Here is a 19,440-nt window from a genome sequence, read left to right as displayed (position 1 = left end):
CGGGAGGCAGCAGCCTGTGAGCCCCAGGCCCCTCGAGCTGTGCACCAGCCCCAGACCCAGCAGGCCGCCCCCCAGACCCGCGTGACCTCCCCGGGGCGCCGAGGGAGGCCACACACCCCCCCCAGGAGGCGCTCCACGCCCAGGCACTCGGGGCACCTGCCGGGCTTACCCAGAACCAGGCCGCCAGCCTCGGCACCGCCCAGGCCCCCGGGGGCGCAGTCCCTCCCGGGCTCCGGGTCCCCCGCTCCTGGGCCCGGGGCCCCGCTCGGTGCCAGGGCGGCTCCGGCTGCCGATCCCGGCTGGTCCGCGGCCTCTGCTCCCCCGTCGCCGCTCCGCGCTGGCAGCGGGGGCCACACGCTGGCTCCTTCCGGGCTCGGCTCCCCTGACTCGGGCCCCGGGGCCTGGGGCCCGTCCCCGTGCACAGGCGGGTCCCGCTCCCCGGGCTGGGCAGCGGCGGGGGCCTCCGCGGGGGGCGCGGCACCGAGGCTGCCCCCTGGCCTCTCCCGCAGCTGCCCGGGCCTGTCCGTCTCCTGCACGTGGACCGAGAGCCTGGGGGGTGGGGGGGGGATACAGCCCTGAGGGCCACACACTGCCGTCCCCATGGTCACCCCGCCCAGGGCACAGGGCGACTCAGGCGCTGCCGGGCAGCCACGCGCCTCGACGCCACGGCCGGGTCCCACCCCGTGCACACTGGCCGGGAGCCTCCACAGGACAGCCACTGCCAGCCAGCCCCACCCCAGGGCTCGCTCCCCCCTCCGCGCCCCCTCCGCACCTGCTCCAGCAGCTCCCTCACCTGGGATGCGTATCCTCGCCTTGGGGAGCTGTGGTGGCCCCGGCAGGTGGGCCTGAGGTCGGCGTCACGCCCTCCTCTGCGGGCACAGTGTCAGCCCCACTGGACGGTGACCCTTGTTCTGCGCCTGGTGCCGCCGCCTGGCTGGTTTCGGGGGTCTCGCTGGACGCCCCGGGAGCGGCGGCGTCTGCCTCTGTGGGCGGCAGCAGGTCTGGGCTGGGGACCCCGCCTCCCTGCTCGGGCCGGGCCTCGGGCTGGGCCAGGACGTCGGATCCCATCCCCGAAGCGCCGACCGCGGGCAGCCTCGCCGCTGTGCCCTCCGGCAGGTCAGCCTGCTGGCTCTCTACGGGGACGGGTGAGAAAGCAGCCCCGTGGGGAGTCTGTCCCACAGACAAGACGGAGGCCTGCCTGCGCAGCCACGGGGCCTCCGGGGCCTGAGGGTGAGACAGCCAGGTGTGCGGTGTGACTGTTTATCTAGGATGTGTGTGCTGTGCGTGTGTGCGTGCGTACATGTGTGTGCGTGCGTGTGCTGTGCATGTGTGCGTGTGCGTGCGTGCATGTTTGCAGTGCGCGCGTGTGTGCTTGTGTGCGGTGCGTGTGTGTGTGTGTGTGTGTGTGCGTGTGCGTGCGTACATGTGCATGTGCGTGGGTGTAACCACTTACAATGTGGCCTAAAGAGACCAGACCCCCGGGGAAAGGTAAGACACACACTTTGTAGAAACGGCCACATGTGGGGGCAGGAAGCCAGACAAGCTTGACTCCTCTTTGTACCTGTTTTGTCCATTGGACTTTGGAACCATGTAAATATTATGCAAAAATATAAAAGGAAATAAATTAATAAAAGCAGCCCATAAAAAGCTAGAGTAACGTGGAAACATGAACCTGGGCATCAAGTTGGTGGCACAGGCCACGAGAGAGGCACTTTCCAGGTGACTTTACAACAGCGACTGGCTGTCCGTCTCACGAGGACACGTGAAGGACAGAAAGAACTGGGGAGCCCGGCCAGCGGGGCTCAGGGGTTGAGCGTCGACCTATGACCCAGGAGGTCAGGGTTCAATTCCCGGTCAGGGCACAGGCCCGGGTTTCGGGATCCATCCCCAGTGGGGGCGGTGCAGGAGGCAGCCGATCCATGATTCTCTCTCATCATTGATGTTTCTCTCTCTCTATATATATATTTTTAAATATACTTTATTGATTTTTTACAGAGAGGAAGGAAGAGGGATAGAGAGTCAGAAACACCAATGAGAGAGAAACATCGATCAGCCGCCTGCCGCACACTCCCCACTGGGGACGTGCCCACAACCAAGGCACATGCCCTTGTCCGGAATCGAACCTGGGATCCCCGAGTCCGCAGGCCGACGCTCCATCCACTGAGCCACACCGGCCAGGGCTCTATATTTTTTTTTTATTTAAAAACTAAAATAAACAACTGGGGGGCCTCCTGGCAGGTGCTCGGGGGTTTGGGGACCCCCATGCCGGTGAAGGTGTGAGTCTGAAGCTGCAGGTGTGGGGCCAGGAGGCGGCGGCGGGCGCACTCACCTTCCCGAGGCCCCCGGAGCTCGGCCTGCACGCCCCGGCTGCTCAGCGCGAGCTGCGGCTTGGCTCCCTCCGCCTCCTCTCTGTCTTTGTCCTGAAAGAACAACCACGAACACTGTCATCCTCGCCAGCCTCGGGCCACAGACAGGCGCTGCGCACCCGCCACGCCGGAGCCACGAGCACGCGCGCCGTCCCAGCCACACCCGGGGGGACGCTGCTTCGCCGCTTCAGACAGAGGAGCTCAGGCATCCTCAGGGCCCTTCTTTTAAAAAAGGATATTTTTATCAATTTCAGAGAGGACGGGAGAGGAAGACAGAAACATCAATGATGAGCGAGACTCATCGACCGGCTGCCTCCTGCACGCCCCCCACGGGAGATGGAGCCCGCACCCCGGGCCTGTGCCCTGACCAGGAATGGAACCGTGACTCCTGGGTCATAGGTCAACACTCAACCACTGAGCCACCCAGTCGGGCCTAGGTCCCCTTATACATGAGTCGCTGTCAGGGCAGGCCCATCCCTGACAGGATGACACAGAGTGGACCTCACGATGCTCAGAGCAGGGATGGAAAAGAAGTTTAATTTCAAAATGTCAGCTCTGATCAGTCGCTCACGGCTAGTGGTGTTGGTTTGGGCTGGATCCTAAGTCAACTGAACCCATGCTTGCAGGGGGCTGCCTTGACGGGAGAATACGCCTGCCTGGGAGCCGGGCGGGTGGCCCCCCTCTCCGGTACAGCAGTGTGGCCAGGGGCACGGACTCATGGACTCGCGAGCACCCCCTTCACCACTCGGCCGAGATCCCTAACCTCTCTGCACCTCGCTTTCCTCATCTGTGGAATGGGGAGAATATTAGCTACTCACAGAGGTCAGTTCGCAGGAGGCTGGGGGGAGGCCATTTGTGGGACACACTGAGGGGGGTGCCCAGCACAGGGTACGTGCGCAGCGCCCTGGTGGTGGTGTCCTGCCTGAGCCACAGAGCAGTCTGGGCCCCAGGAGCCCGGCCGGTGAGGACACCGGGAGCCCGGCCGGTAAGGACACCGGGAGCCCAGCGCCAGCAGCGCGGCCTTACCTCTGAACAGCCCGCAGGAGCCCGCACCTGGAGTGTGGTCAGCAATTAATTGAAAAATGTGCCCGCCCGGCGTGGCTCAGTGGTCGACCCAGGAACCAGGAGGTCACGGTTCGATTCCCGGTCAGGGCACAGGCCCGGGTTGCGGGCTCCATCCCCAGTGTGGGGCGTGCAGGAGGCGGCTGATCCGTGATTCTCTCTCATCATGGATGTTTCTCTCTCCCTCCCTCTCCCTGCCTCTCTGAAATCGATTTAAAAAACTCTAGCTGCTGTCCTCGGGGTCACCACCAGCATCATCACTGTGACCCGGGAGACTGTCCTGCCAGCGCCGCCGCCGGGGAGGGGGGGGGGGCGGGGGGGGGCGCGCTGGAGGCCTTATCGCAGGCGCCTCCTGGCGTCCCCCCGGGAGACGGGGACTTGGACAGACTGTCCTTTGGCAGACCTGGCTGGCTCAGATTGTGCTCTCCCTCCCTGTCTGTGGTGCAGGCAGGCGCGCACGCACGCACACACACACGCACACATGCACACGCGTACACATGCACACGTAGGTTTTGTCTTCAGGGCTCAGCTTTCTGGCCCTGCCTTGTGCGGTGCGGCAGAGAGAGAGGCCCAGCACCGGCCAGAGGCCTGGCATCGCTGAATGGCTCCGGCAGGACGAGGCCCCGCCCCCGCTGAGCTGGCCCTGTCTGAGCCCCCGCATCCCATGTGGCCCAAGGAGGACCCGGGCGAAGTCATGGCCCGAGTTTAAAATTTAACAGTTGGCCCCGCAGGTGTGGCTCCGTGATTGAGCATTGACCTATGAACCAGGAGGTCACGGTTCGATTCTGGTCAGGGCCCAGGCCCGGGTTGCGGGCTCCATCCCCAGTGGGGGGCGTGCAGGAGGCAGCCGGTCCATGATTCTCTCTCATCATGGATGTTTCTCTCTCTCCCTCTCTGTTCCTCTCTGAAATCATTAAAAACCTATTTTAAAAATAAATAAATAACATGAAGAACTGCACAGATGAATACTACGCCCCTACTCTCTTCAGACACACAGATCAGATCCCTGGAACGTCTCCGTCCTGCAGCAGTTTTCAGCCAACAAAGCGTTCACGGGCTGGGGCCGGGTCTCGGCGCACGCCCGTCTCCTGTCCCCCGGCACCTCCGCGTGACCAGCCCTGGCACAGGGTACGGAGGGGCGTGGACGACCGGCTGGGAGAGCAGCCCAGCCCTGCTGTAGCCACCGGATGTGTGTGACACACAAGGACAGACGGGCGGCCGGTCAGAGCCGAGCAGACGAGACGCGTGAGGACTCGGGGAGGAGAAAGCTCCTGCCCTCCCCCGCCCGGAAACGCCTGCGCGCCCGCGGCTCCAACAGAATAACCAGAGGACGGCCAGGCGGGAAAGGGGAGGACGGAGCAGCCGCTCAGGACAGTGCGAAGGCCCCCAGTCCGGAGGATGCGCGACCGCCTGGCACAGAAACGCGGGTGAGAACTGCCGTGAGGTACAGGCTTCCGCCCGTTTCGGTTGTTGGACGTGTTCCCTCGTGAAGAGTTTTCATTTCTTCGTGAATTAAAGACAAAATGCTGGTCTATGAAGCATATAGCCCATCGCCTGATTTGGAGCTTGACTCAAACTGTAAGGAAAGAAGAGCCTGAGACGGGCTGGGCTGCGTGGAAGGGTGGAGGGACTGGGAAGGACAGGCGGGCAGGCACCCAGAGTCCCGGGATGTAAGCACAGCCCAGGGAACAGTCAGTGAGGCTGTAGTGACGATGTGGGAACTAGGATGCAGGTGGGTACCAGACGCGTCAGGGGGATCAATTCGTAAGTTCTACAAATGTCTACCCACTATGCTTTGCACCCGAAATTAACATAAAATAATACTGAATGTAAGCTGTACTTGAAAAACAAAATAAAATTTAAAAAAAGAGCAGCCCAGCCGGCGGGGCTCAGTGGGTGAGCGTCGACCTAGGAACCAGGAGGTCAGGGATCGATTCCTGATCAGGGCACAGGCCCAAGTTACGGGCTCGATCCTCACTGTGGGGTGTGCAGGAGGCAGCGATCCATGATTCTCTCTCTCACTTGCACTTCTTTTCCAGAAAGAGATGTTTCTATGTCTTTCTCCCTCTCCCTTCCTCTCTGAAATCAATTTTAAAAATATTTTTAAGAAGAGCATAAGATGGCCAAGAAAATGTGAACGCTGTGATGACATTAACATTGGTGATATTACGTTACTTCTTAGGTCTGATAACAAGCAACAGAATCCTTCTCTTTTGGATAAAAAAATATTGAAATGTTTATAGAAGAAACAATCCAATACATCAAAGTTGCTTCAAAATACTGGAAAGAGGAAGGCGGGGGGGACCGCTGGCCTCTAGTCATGGGTCTCACTGAGGTCATTCTCATCTCTATTTTATAAATGCCTGACATGATTAACACTAACACGTTAAAACACATGCACGCACACACATGCACACGCACACGCACACTGTGATTCCGTTTTCGTTCACCCAACGAGCCGTGAGCTCCGTGAGCAGCGCGCGCGCCCCTGTGTCATGGCAGCCCCTACATCAGAACCCTCCTCTGAAGTCGGCGTGGCTTTGCGGTTCCACAAAGTCACCCTGTGTCTTAGCATCGCCACTTCCAGGAGGTGCGTCCGACAGACAGACTCACGCCTGGATGGACAGTCACGGCACCATTTTCCCAACAACCAGGAAGGAGGGGCAGGGTGAGCAGCAACGGGGTGGCCGAGTGAATCACGCCCGTAGACGGAGACAGCCCCCCACCCACGGAGCCACTGCAACCCAACGGACAAAGGCGAGGGAGCTCTCCGGGGTTAATGTGAAACGATGCCCCCCCCCCCCCCATGAAGTAAAAAACTACCAAGGCAGCACAGGTGGGTAATGACTGAGTTAGAACAAAGCCACGGGGTGGGGTGCCCCCCAGGAGCTTACAGATAGCAGGCTATTTCTGGAAGGCACTGCAGGAAGCCGGCACCTCTGGTGGGGGCAGGGCTCGTCCTGGGCCTGGGGGACGGGGCGGGAGGGGGACTGCTCTCCACAGCCCAGGGATGGTTTGCCCCTGTGCGCGTCTTAGATGAATTCTCATTTAGCGCTGAGGTTGGTCCCTGGCTGGGGGCTCAGGGGCCGAGTGTCGACCTAGGAACCAGGAGGTCACAGTTCAATTCCCGGTCAGGGCACCTGCCCAGGTTGTGGGCTCGATCCCCAGTGTCGGGCGTGCAGGAGGCAGCCCATCGATGATTCTTATCATTGCTGTTTCTTTCTCCCTCCCTCTCACTTCCTCTCTGAAATCAATAAAACATATTTTAAACTAAAATAAAATAAAGCTGAGGGTGGTTATCAGTGGCGAGAGCAGGCCACACTCCCCTGCGGGCCGGACTCACAGGGCTGGTGCCGAGAGGAGGGGGCTGGGGTGGAGGCGGCGCTGGGGAAAGGGGCGCAGAGGGGAGGGTCAGCTGGGACAGCCCCCGCCAGGCTGGGGGTGAGGAAGGGAGGCGAGCTCCTGAGACCCCAGCTCCTCTGTTGCCAGAGGCTGGAGGGCACCAGCAGGGATCCGAGGCGGGGCTCCAGGCCCCGGAGTGTTGCTAAGCAGCTGCCCCTCTGCTGTTCCCAAACACAGCGTTGCCTGTACACACCTCGCACGGGCGCGGGCGCGCGCACACACACACACACACACACACACGCACACCCCAGCCAAACTTCCATGACCCAGGCTCGATTACGCAACCTTGGGAAGTGGGGCCCCCAGAGATGCCACCCTCCACCCCCAGGCTCCGGCTCCTGCCCGCCCGGCCTGTGTGCCCCTGGGTCCCTGTCAACACCTCCGGCAGGCAGCTGCACTCTCGCCCACACGGGGACAGGGCACAAGGTTGCGGACAGGAAGGGAGGGGGCTGGGTTTCTGAATGGGGCCCTGTCGGGGTAGACGGGCCGCTCCCCACCGGCCACCCACGGGGGACACAGAGGAGCAAAGAGGTCATGGCGTGGGAGGGAGCTTCGAGGTCCCGCGCTCCCTCGGGGCCTGTGTCCCCTGGAGCTGCCCACTGCCCACAGCTTACCCCCGCCCCCCGTCTGAATCCGCCTATGACCTTCACGGCTCTGCTCCCCTTTTCCTCATCAACTGGTCCCACAGGAGGCACAAGAGGGGAGAAGAGGCCTGGCCGGTGTGGCTCAGTGGCTGAGCGTTGACCTATGACCCAGGAGGTCACGGTGCGATTCTGGTCAGGGCACAGGCCCGGGTTGCAGGCTCGATCCCCAGTGGGGGGCCTGCAGGAGGCAGCCGATCCATGATTCTCATCATTGATGTTCCTCTCTCTCTCTTTCTCTCTCCCCCTTGCTCTCTGACATCAATAAGAATATATTAAAAGAAGAAGGAGGAGGAGGAGGAGGAGGAGGAGGAGAAGAGACAAAAGCCCCCGGCTCTCCTAAGAGTAGCCACCTGGCCAGCCTCCCCACCAGCCCTGCGCGGCCCCTCCAGCCAGGACCCGGGGCAGGGACGCGGTCACCAACCTCGGCGGGGCCTGGGGCCGGGCGCCCTCGCCTCCAGGGGGCGCTGCCTTGCAGGATGAAGTCCACCACCTTGGAATTCTGGAACACGGCCCCCACCAAGGCGAGGGCCCTGTCCACGGCCACCACCACCCGGAACAAGGACTCGAGTCGGGCGCCATGCTGGGCCGCATCCTGCCGCACGGCCCGCACCAGGTCCAGGACCTCGGGCCACCCGGCCTGCGCGTCCCCAGGAGGGGCAGGGTCCCCCGGCGGGGTGGGGCCAGCCCCCATGGGGTCCGGGGCCCGGGAGGCCTCCAGCCGGTGCAGGCCCTGCTCCAGGTGGTCCAGGCCTCGGCACACGCCCTGCAGCTTCTCCGTGACGTCTTCCTGGAAGTGCAGGAGCTTGTCCACCTTCTCGTTGAGCGCGCTCAGCTTCCGGTCCAGGCTGGACAAGCAGGCCTTGCCCGCGGCCGGCAGCCCCCGGGCCCCCACGCCCTCTTTGGAGGCCCCCGACATCCCGGCGCAGGCTGGACGGGGCGAGCAGGGGGGCGCACGCAGGGCCCGGCCTCACTGGGACGGTGGCGTCTGCAAGGTCATGGTTCCGGGCGCTAACAGCTGCCTCCGTGCCCAGTGCCCGCACAGCGATCCCCGGTCGGTCACGCAGCCGGGACCTGCGGGCTCTCTTTGAGCCCTCGCTTATCTCCCACTCTGCCGGGAGGGAGGCGGGTCTGGCCCAGGCCCCGCTCCTGGGGCCCCTCTGACATCACGGCAGCACTGAACATTCCTCCCTGAGAGGGTGCTGATGGGCAGACAGCTGAAGAATCTGCCCATGGCAGGAGGGAGCTCCTGTGGCTACAACCGAAGGTTAGAGGGCGGGGGTCCTTCCTCTGGACTCCCAGAGGGGCCTCAGGGATCCCAGGGCTGTGGGGTCCCGCCCGCCACACACACACACACATTCACAATGAAAAGCAAGACTGAGAACAAAGGCGAGGCCGCCCTGACGTGTGCCGAGTGAAACAGGCGAAGCTTCTGCAAATTAAACACAAAACCTGGGCCCTGGCCGGGTAGCTCAGTAGGTGAGAGCATTGTCCCGATACGCCAAGGCTGCGGGTTCGATCCCGGGTGAGGGCACACACAAGAATCAACCAATGACCCGGCTGGTGTGGCTCAGTGGTTGAGCATTGACCAATGAACTAGGGGGTCACGGTTCAATTCCCGGTCAGGGCACATGCCCGGGTTGCGGGCTCCATCTCCAGTGTGGAGCATGTAGGAAGCAGCCGACCCATGACTCTCTCTCATCATTGATGTTTCTATATCTCCCTCTCCCTTCTTCTCTGAAATCAATTGAAAATAATAATAAAAAAATTAAAATAAGCCAAAACCGGTTTGGCTCAGTGGATAGAGCGTCGGCCTGCGGACTGAAAGGTCCCAGGTTCGATTCCGGTCAAGGGCATGTACCTGGGTTGCGGGCACATCCCCAGTAGGGGGTGTGCAGGAGGCAGCTGATCGATGTTTCTCTCTCATCGATGTTTCTAACTCTCTATCCCTCTCCCTTCCTCTCTGTAAAAAATCAATAAAATATATTTTTTAAAAAATTAAAATAAAAAAAGAATCAACCAGTGAATGCATCGATCAGTGGCACAGCAAACGCTGGTCCTCTCTCCCTCCCCCTCTCTCTCTAAAATAAAAAAATTGATTAATGAAGACACGTCGGCGCTCCTGCTTCGCAGATGTCCCCACAGGAGTGTCAGGCTGCCTGTGGGTGAGTCCCCACACCAGGCCCTCCGGCACTCGGCACTTGCATCTAAAAATAGAAGTGAGGCCCAACGGCCCGGCTGTCCTCGCCAAGCGCTCTCTTCCGCCCAGACCCTCAGGGGCACATTTGCCAGCGAGACCTGCTCCCCGGAGAGCGACTCCCCTGAAACCGAGGAGGGTCAGGCCCCAGTGACCCAGAAGCCCGGTTCCCTGTGGTCTCCAAGCGTCTGGGCCTCACGGCCCTTGTTTCCAGTGGAACTTGGACGGAGCGGCATTCCATGAAGCCAACGAAAGCAAATGCTCAAGTCGACCTCAGGTGGGGACGCGGGGGGTGCCACCGAGTCCCCAGGCCGCTGGGGAGCCGCTCACCTTCTCCGCTTCCTTCCAGGCCCTCAGAGGGAGAGAGGGAGACCAGAGGGATTGGGCCCCAGGCTCTCGGCCGCCCCAGGAGAGCCCGGCTGGGGTCTCGGGTGAGCACGGGCAGCCGATCCACTCCTGAAAACCACGGGCTGACCTCGGTTTGCCGTGGGCGGCGTCAGCCCCCACTGAATCCCAAGACTCTTCGCTGGCCTGTCTGGTGACAGCCAGCTTTCCCGGAGCCCCCAGGTGGAGGAAGAGGGAAACAGAAATACAAGGTTGAGGGGTTCCTTCCAGAGCGGCGGCCCCCACTCCCCAACCTGGGTGTGGCGAGGAGGACCCCACCGTCCCTGGGGGTCAGAGGACTGTGTCAGGGAGGACGCGCTGGCTCTGCGGGTCCGTCTGATCATCCCCAGCCGAGCCAAGCAGTCAGCAACTGCACCCCCACCGCCTTCATGCAGCTCTCGCACACGGGGTAACGGCCGTCTCCACAGAATGAGAGGGAAAGTCCCGGTCAGAGCACTGATGGCGGCATGACAGCAGGCCTCCCCTCTGACAGCAGCTGGGCCCTGGCAGGCAGGTTAGATGCAAAGTTTAAGCCCTGGCCGGTGTTGCTCAGTGGGTAGAGCACCGGCCCTCGGACCGAAGGGTTCTGGGTCTGCGTCTCGCCATGTACCTCGGTGGCAGGTTCCCCGGCCCTGGTCGGGGTGAGTGCAGGGGGCAACCAATCGATGTGTTTCACATCGATGTTTCTTTCTGTCTCTCCCCCTGCCTTCCACTCTCTCTAAAAATCAATGGAAAATTAACAAAAAAATATAAGGAGGATTAACAAAAAAATATGAAGAAATAAGAAATCAATCCAATAACATAGAAGCACGTCCCCTTCGGGTCCGGCAGACACTGTCCCGCGGTCGGAGCACAGAGCGAAGAAGAGCTTCACGGTGCGAAGGTGGGAAAGGAAGCAGCCACCCAGGTCCCCTCCCTGCAGGCACCTGCCCACCCAGGCCCCCTCCCTGCAGGCCCCTGCCCGCCCAGGCCCCCTCCCTGCAGGCACCTGCCCACCCAGGCCCCCTCCCTGCAGGCACCTGCCCACCCAGGCCCCCTCCCTGCAGGCACCAGCCCAGGCCCCCTCCCTGCAGGCACCCGCCCAGGCCCCCTCCCTGCAGGCACCAGCCCAGGCCCCCTCCCTGCAGGCCCCTGCCCGCCCAGGCCCCCTCCCTGCAGGCCCCTGCCCGCCCAGGCCCCCTCCCTGCAGGCACCTGCCCACCCAGGCCCCCTCCCTGCAGGCCCCTGCCCGCCCAGGCCCCCTCCCTGCAGGCCCCTGCCCGCCCAGGCCCCCTCCCTGCAGGCCCCTGCCCGCCCAGGCCCCCTCCCTGCAGGCCCCCTTAGCTGAGACGCATGTGGATGGAGGAAAGGACCCCAGAGGTGACCAGAGCCCCAGCCAGCCTTGCAGGGTCCTGACCAAACAACGCGGGGCAGCTCCCCCCGCCTGGTCTGCCATGACCTCCTTCAGGTGACCAACCCGGCCTGGACCCTGCGGGAGGCCCCAAGTCTGGGGACCAGCTGTCGCCATAACAATTGCTCCCCGGCTCCCACTTGAAAGCAGCCTGGCCAGGGGCTGTCTTACCGCAAATATCTGGGTGTAACCTGACGCCCGCGGGTGGCCCCTGGCGCCCGGGCCGAGCAGTGCCGGAGACGGGCACAGAGTCCTCATCCTGCCGCGGGCGCGGGGCTCTGCCAGCTCCGTGTTTACTCCCCTGGAGATGCCCGGCCACCCGCCCGCGGGGAGTGGGGGAGTGGGGTGGGCTGGCCGGCAGGGACACCTCTCCAGAACTCAGGCAGCCGATAAGCCTGGCATTTCCGCTTATCTGACCCTGCCCCGGCCCCAAGGCGCCCGCGGCACTGGTTATCAGCTCTGCTGGCTGTCCTCCCCCTGGGGGCTACTTCCTGCGCCACTTAGCGGAGCGTCCCGCTGGGAAACAAACACCATGTGGTCCAGGAGGGGAAGAGGGGGAGCCTGAGGGCCCAGCTGACCTGAGTTCAGACCCCAGAGGCCTGGTGCGGGCCTGGGACGTGCTGGGAATCGCTGCTGCAGGGGGACCTGGGGCAGGGGGAGGCCTGACCAGCAACACAGTGGGGGGCGAGGGAGGAAGCTTTTCCGCATGGGGGCTGCTTGCACCCAGCCTGGGAGCCTAGTCACAGGGATTTTTTAAAAATCTATTTTTATTGATTTCCGAGAGGAAGGGAGAGGGAGAGATAGAAACATCAGTGATGAGAGAGAATCATGGACCGGCTGCCGCCTGCACGCCCCCTACCGGGGACCGAGCCCTGACTGGGAACTGAACTGTGACCTCCTGGTTCATAGGTTGACGCTCTGCCACTGAGCCACGCCGGCCAGGCAAGAGTTCTTGACGTCACATCTGAAGAACGGCTGGTGGGCCCTGCGGTCTGGGAGAGGACGGGGCTGAGCTGGGTAGCGAAGAGCCGGGAGCAGGGTCTGGGTCGGGAGGGGTGCGAGAGCGAGGGGAGAAGGGGTTTGCAGCCCGGCTGTGCGGGACGGAACGGCCACGGGAGCGGGAGGAGGAGCGGCATCCCGGCGGGGCGTCCAGGCGCCAGCACTTTGCAGACACCCAGTCACAGGTGACAGCTCGTTCAGGGTGTGGAGGGAGGTTGAGACATTGGAAAACCTTTGGGCAAAGAGGGAGGACTTCCTGGAGGAAGTGGGACTTGAGCTGAGCCTGCAGGCGGGGTGTGCTGTGGGGAAGCCACGGCAAGGGCAGTTGTACAAGGACACAGGGAGCCAAGCCCCCCATGGAGCCCGGCAGAGACGGGCCTCAGGTCGCTGCAGGCCCAGTGGCCCAGCAGGCAGGACCCACAGAGAGAGGACTGGGAACTCCAGGCAGAGACCTGCGGACCCAAAGCAGCAGGAGAAGGGGACGGAAACCCCACAGAAGGTCCTGAAGTGGGGAGTGAGAGGATGCAGCTCGCATTTGAGATGGAGGAAGTGATGCCTGGGGTGAAGGGCACTGACCTGGAGGGTCACAGAGTCCCCTTGGGAGGCTGGAGGCGTGCCCTGCCCCGGGGGGTGCACGCACCTCTGCGGTGCTGGACTCAGCAGCTGCTCAGTCGGTGCACTGCAATGCACATCAGTTATGCCTCAACCAGGGTGTTGGCATGAAGAACAGGAGGGGGCAGCCCTGGCCAGTGTGGCTAAGTGGATAGAGCGTTGGCCTGTGGACTGAAAGTTTCGGGTTTGATTCCGGTCAAGGGCACATGCCCAGCTTATGGGCTCAATCCCCAGTGTGGGGCGTGCAGGAGGCAGCTGGTTCATGATTCTCTCTCATCATTGATGTTTCTATCTCCCGCTCCCTTCCTCTCTGAAGTCAATAAAAATATATTTTAAAAAATTAACAGGAGGGGTGAACCTCACAGCAGGTACAAATGGAGGGGCAGGCCCAGGATCAGCCTCCACACAGAAGCTGAAACCAGCAAGTGTTTACCAGTCCTGGGGGTGCACTGTTGCCAAAACACAGGGGCGCTAAGGAAGCGGAGGCATCTGAGAGAAGGACTCTCGGAAAGTTCTTTTACAAGTGCCAGCCCTCGTCCAACCACCCCCCATGCCCGCAGCAGAAGCAGGCCCCCCACACAACAGCTGCCCCACACACACAACAGCTGGCCCCACACACAACAGCTGGCTGGAGACCCTAAGGATCGGTGACATCCTTTCTAGGCCCACGGGGAAGACCGCACCCCCAGAGTAGGCCGAGAAACCAGTGCACACAATAGAATCCCATTTGTGTTTAACCCTTTTCGGTCCAACGTGGAGGCTGACTCGACAGGCCAGGCGCTAGGAGCAGGCCCAATGTCAAGGCTGAGGTTGACACCACAAACCAGTTCAACATTCAATCCTGTCAATTAATTTGGACCAGACTGTTTGAATTCCAAAAATAAAGCTGGACTGCAAAGGGTTAAAATATACAGATGCCAGTACGGCTGATTCTGCACGAGAGAATTGAAGGTGATCTTTGTTTTCTATGTTTCATTCATTCATTTATTTTTAAATGTTTCTTTATTGATTTTTGAGAGAGAGAGGAAGTGAAAGAGATAGAAACATTAATGAGAAACATCATTGATTGGCTGCAACCTGCACCACCACCACCACCACCACCACCACCACCACCCCCCCCCACACACACACACACAAACACAGGATCAAGCCCGCAACCCGGGCATGTGCCCTGACCGGGAATGGAACCGGTGGCCTCTTGGTTCCTTGGTTGATGCTCAACCGCTGAGCTACACTGGCCAGTCTTCTGTGTCTCATTTATATACTTATTTTGATTTGTAAAAATGTGCAGTCCTTGCATTATCAAACAAGTTTGTTTTTCTGTAACAGTCACCATTCCCCTGGACCCACGGGAATTTTCCAGACTGTATGTACCCAAGAGGGTGTATGAACCACGAGCAGGTGGCGGGCTCCTTCGGGACCCCGGCTGACAGCCAGCATCTGACCACCTTCTCGGGACGGCCGAGCGCAACTCCTTGCTTAGCCTCAAACGAGCAGAACACAGAACTCGGGCTCCTCATGTCAGCAAACCCCAGGGGGAAGGAGGCTCCTCTTTGCACTTGGTGTTAAGGTAGACGCTACCCCCGTCCAACGGGAAAACGAATCTGCCGACTCCACATGCAACTCGGAAACTTCCCGGAGGCGTTCGCTGGGGAGTTTTTTAGAGCAAAGTCGGCAAACATTTGGGGCCGCCCCTCAACCTCGGCGCTCTCTGATGACCTACAGCAGTGGTTCTCAACCTTCCTAAGGCCGCGACCCTTTAACACAGCTCCTCATGTTGTGGGGACCCCCAATTTCATTGTTACAAATTGAACATACTTACAGCATAGTGATTCATCACAAAAACAATATGTAATTATAGATGTGTTTTCCAATGGTCTTAGGCGACCCCTGTGAAAGGGTCGTTTGACCCCCAAAGGGGGCGCGACCCACAGGTTGAGAACCGCTGACCTAAAGCACCCCACTGCTTCCAGCAGCTCGTTGCCAACCAGCACAGTCGGTTTGAAACAGTTCTCAAGCCTTACACGCCGACTCCCCCAGACCTGCCCGGGACCAAAGACAGATCCATGCCCGGAAAAGGGTCCGCTGTCACTGTGGTTTGGTTCTGACCAGAGTCTAAAACGGTTTTCCAGCCGGTCTGCATGCCCCTTGGGCACCTGCTGACCACACACACACACACACACACACACACACACACGGAATGTTTAGCATGTGCACTTACATACCACCTTCTATCCATGGATCCCAGTGGTCCGTCAGCAATCCTGTTGGAAGTCCCCAGTGAGATGTGCAAATATCACCTCCATCTTATACACAGTCCCGCTTACACTCGGGGGCGGTCAGTGGCTCGTCAGCAGTTATAGCCCGAGACAAAACCCACGGCTGCCCTCTGCTTCCTGCCTCCCTTCTCCGCAGACCTGCCTCTGTGCCTCTGGCTGGCCCAGCTTTAAAGCCTGCACGCAGACCATTGTCTCCCTGGTGATGGAGGTGGCGCTCTATTTCCTGCCCTGCAGCTGGCCCGGGGCCTGGCACACCGCATTTAGCCACAAGTGCATCAGCCCTGCGTGCGTGGGACAGCCTGGCTGCCTGGAAACCCTAAGTGGCATGTGGCAGCCAGGCCAAGAGCCACCCCAGGCCGCGCAGCTAACCCTGCCATTACTAGCCCAGAGCAACCCACAGAGAAGCCAGGACGTCTCTGGGAGCTGGGGGGACAAATGCAAGTCAGAGGCCACCTCCTTGGTCCCCAGCTCAGCCGCGGGGACAGCAGCCCTCAGACACCTGCTCTCCTCCTGAAACGATGCAGTGGACAGCCTGGACTCTGCTAATATGTTTACACGTCTGTGCCCAAGCATCTTGCTTTCAGGCTGTCCACTTTGTTAACAGATAGGATCAACTATTTTTTAATATGTTTTTATTGACTTTAGAGAGGAAGGGAGAGGGAGAGAGAGAAACATCCATGATGAGAGAGAATCATGGATCGGCTGCCTCCTGCACACCCTACACTGGGGATCGAGCCCACAACCCGGGCATGTGCCCTGACCGGGAATCAAAACGTGACCTCCTGGTTCATAGATTGACACTCAACCACTGAGCCACACCAGCCGGTCGGATCAACCTTTTGACGTGCTGCTTTGTGGACTTTAACTTGGCCATACACCTTCGGGAACTTTCTATCCCCTCCTGGTTAACATTTTAGTTTGCAGTTCTTTTTTTCTAAAAAGGCAAAATCTACTGCTTTTCTGTTTCACTGGCCCTTAGCCCACGTTCCACCCAAACGGAGAAACCCTGGTCCCCTCTGCACCGCCTCTCAGCGGGTGCCACTCAGAGCCGCGTCGGGTGGAAGACAGCTGGTCTGCTTAGAAAAGGCAGCGCCCCTGCGCAGTCCATGCTTCTGCACCTGCATTTTCCTCAGGCGCACGTTTTTAGTATCACTTGTACACTTTTTAAGCAATAAAATTTATTCCAGTGGGAATACGTATAGTTCTTTTGCTAGAAATGCCACTTGTGGGGTAACAATCAGTAAACGTGTGCTGTTCTTGAGCCTTTACTAATGAACTAGCGTGCTCTCTGCTTTATTCTCTGCACGAAAGGGCAGAAGGCCACAAAGGAGCACAGCAGCCTGAAGGAGAACGGGGAGTGCCAAGCAGGGTGAGACTGACGTGGGCCTGGAAGCCCTGAGGCTGATGGGAGAGCGTTGGCAGAGACAGGACACCGAGGAGGGCAGGGCGAGTCTGAGGGCTGCAAAGGGGGCTGTCACTCAGGCTGAGGGAGCCCAGGCAGGGGGGGCGTTCAACTGTCCCCACCTGCTCTGCTCCACCACCCGCTTACCACCCCCACCCCTCACACACTCAGTGAGTGCAGGCAGCTGGCACTGGCCCTCCGGCAAAAACAAAGACACGTCCCTGGCAGCTCTTCTCGAAAGACATTAAACTTGACATTGGAGAACCCAAGGCTTTTTCATCAAGGCTCGAGACCCCACAGTCAAGTTCTCGTCCTGACGATCAGGTGGCCTTGGCCTATAAACAAGTTCCTTCCTGTTCCCCTCGCCCACCTCAGGTCCGGAGCACCAGGGAGAAATGTCGCTGGGGAGCTGCCACCTGGCCCATGGGCCTTACACGCAAAGCTCTAGATGTGAGCCGACGCAGCAGCTTGAGAAAGGCACAGACCTACAGATGTGAAAATCCTGGTGGGAACAACGATGGGCAGGGAATAGGAGAAAACTCGGCTCAGAGAGATTTCAGAAAGATTTGGTAGAACCAGAAGAGGTTGATTTGCAATGAGAACAATCTGAAAAGCAATTTGAGATTTAAAATAGGATCGCTAAAACAAAATGTTCCGAACACTCCTAAGATAAAATAGAGACACTCTACTGGAGCACAGGATAAGAAGAGAGAAAATGTGGCCCTAACCGGTGTGGCTCAGCAGATAGAGCATTAGCCTGCGGACTCAAGGGTCCCAGGTTCGATTCCCGTCAAGGGCATGTACCTTGGTTGCAGGCACATCCCCAGTGGGGAGTGTGCAGGAGGCAGCTGACCGATGTTTCTCGCTCATCGATGTTTCTAACTCTCTATCCCTCTCCCTTCCTCTCTGTAAAAAACCAATAAAATATATTTTTTTTAAAAAAGAGAGAGAGAAAATGTGAAGGAACAGATAAAATCCAGAAACCCAGTGCTCACTAAATGGAGGTCTGGGAGAAGAGAAACAAGGCTGGGAGGGCAGAGGAGGGGTGGATGAAGTCAGCCACTCCCCCATCTTTGCATCACTCATTCTCAGGGGAGCTCGGACGGGAGCCCCTGGACTTAGCACCCGGACTGGGGGATGGTGTACTCAGGAAGGGGCGCTGGTGGTCAGGAAATGGCGAATGATACCACCTTGTTGACGTGGCCTGACCGCACCGAGGGAGCCAGGGCCATACACCCTGTCCTCTGGGCACGTGCACCCCAGGGATAACCCATCTGCGTCACTGCGAGAGATGCTACAAGCAGGGCCGGGGACTGAGCCCTGCTGCTCATCACCAAGGCCCTGCCTCCCGGCTCAGGCCAGCCCGCCCTCTTTGGAGTGGCCGGCCGCCCGCCTGTGCTGCTCTCTGCTCCCTCTATCTTGTTTACAAGGACACCGGGCTTTTCCCGGTGGCTCGGGTGAGTGCCTGGCTAGTGAGTGTCCTGCCTTTCCCAGAGCGCCCCTCCCAGCCCGCATCCCACCTCCCAGCCCACATCCCACCTCCCAGCCCGCATCCCACCTCCCAGCCCGCATCCCACCTCCCAGCCCGCATCCCACCTCCCAGCCCGCATCCCACCTCCCAGCCCGCATCCCACCTCCCAGCCCGCATCCCACCTCCCAGCAGCCACGTATGTGCTGTGAGATTCTGGCCACGACCAAGTGGCACAAGAGTACACTTGTTTTTAAACTTTTATTTATATTTCTTTTTATATACTTTTTAAAGTATATTTTTATTGATTTCAGAGAGGAAGGGAGAGGGAGAAACAATGAGAGAGAATATCATGGACCGGCTGCCTCCTGCACGCCCTCTACGGGGGATGGAGCCCACAACCCGGGCCTGTGCCCTGACTGGGAATCTAACCCTGACCTCCTACTCCATAGGTCGGCGCTCAACCACTGAGCCACGCTGGCTGGGCCAGTTTCTAGTTTTAAATATTAATCTAGGTTTTGTTCTTACGATATTTTGTAGCTATGACCGTCTATAACAGCCGTGGGCAAACTACGGCCCGCGGGCCGGATCCGGCCTGTTTGAAATGAATAAAACTAAAAAAAAAAAAGACCGTACCCTTTTACGTAATGATGTTTACTTTGAATTTATATTAGTTCACACAAACACTCCATCCATGCTTTTGTTCCGGCCTCCGGTCCAGTTTAAGAACCCATTGTGGCCCTCGAGTCAAAACGTTTGCCTACCCCTGGTCTATAAGGAGACTTCCAGTTTCAGCTGACATGGAAATGGACTGGAAGCCATCACTCCCATCCGTATCAGAAAAGAGCTAAAGAAACGGAGGACGCAGCGACTCCTCTGGGACCTACCGAGGAGCTGAGGCTGTGGTGCCCACTGCTGCCCCGGGACCGGGAGAGGCGCACACACAGACCTGCGGGAAAGGCCTCCTGGAGCAGAGCGCGCTGAAGCCAGGGCAGACAGCACCAGCACGGTGTTTCTGACGCCTGCTGGGCGGCCCGGACTAGCGTGTGAGGCACACCTGGGCGGCAGACTTGGTGGGCAGAGGGCACACTGTCACGGCTACTCCTAGGATCCTGCCAGGCTCTCGCAGTTCAGAACCAAGAGAAGGGTCCCCTCAGAGCTCTAGCAGGGAGAAGAAAACCAACCATCCTGAAACACACCTGGATCTTTCTCCAGGACAAAGGCCAGCCCCCCAAGGA

The 19,440-nt window shown here is 59.7% G+C and overlaps 1 protein-coding gene across 8 annotated transcripts in view; it reads right to left on the bottom strand.

The window, feature by feature from the left end:
- Positions 1 to 19,440, bottom strand: part of MYLK3 (myosin light chain kinase 3) — a 36,831-nt gene that overhangs the window by 9,897 nt on the left and 7,494 nt on the right. The window contains exons 1-4 of one of the 8 annotated variants that reach the window (XM_036345725.1): positions 15,275 to 15,480; positions 2,330 to 2,420; positions 794 to 1,133; positions 170 to 549 (exon numbers count right to left, since the gene is read on the bottom strand). In XM_036345725.1, the coding sequence (XP_036201618.1) occupies positions 170 to 549; positions 794 to 1,133; positions 2,330 to 2,420; positions 15,275 to 15,292 (829 nt within the window). In that variant the 5' untranslated portion in view covers positions 15,293 to 15,480. Of the gene's footprint in view, positions 1 to 169; positions 550 to 793; positions 1,134 to 2,329; positions 2,421 to 7,895; positions 8,589 to 11,613; positions 11,739 to 15,274; positions 15,481 to 19,440 lie in introns of those variants that run through there. The other 7 variants (XM_036345728.1, XM_036345727.1, XM_036345724.1 and 4 more) reach the window with 7 other exon arrangements.

The sequence above is a fragment of the Myotis myotis genome, unplaced genomic scaffold (assembly GCF_014108235.1).
Source record: "Myotis myotis isolate mMyoMyo1 unplaced genomic scaffold, mMyoMyo1.p scaffold_m19_p_19, whole genome shotgun sequence".
Taxonomy (NCBI): Eukaryota; Metazoa; Chordata; class Mammalia; order Chiroptera; family Vespertilionidae; genus Myotis; species Myotis myotis.
Note: the sequence above shows the minus strand (reverse complement) of the source record. Positions and strands in the feature narration are given on the sequence as shown.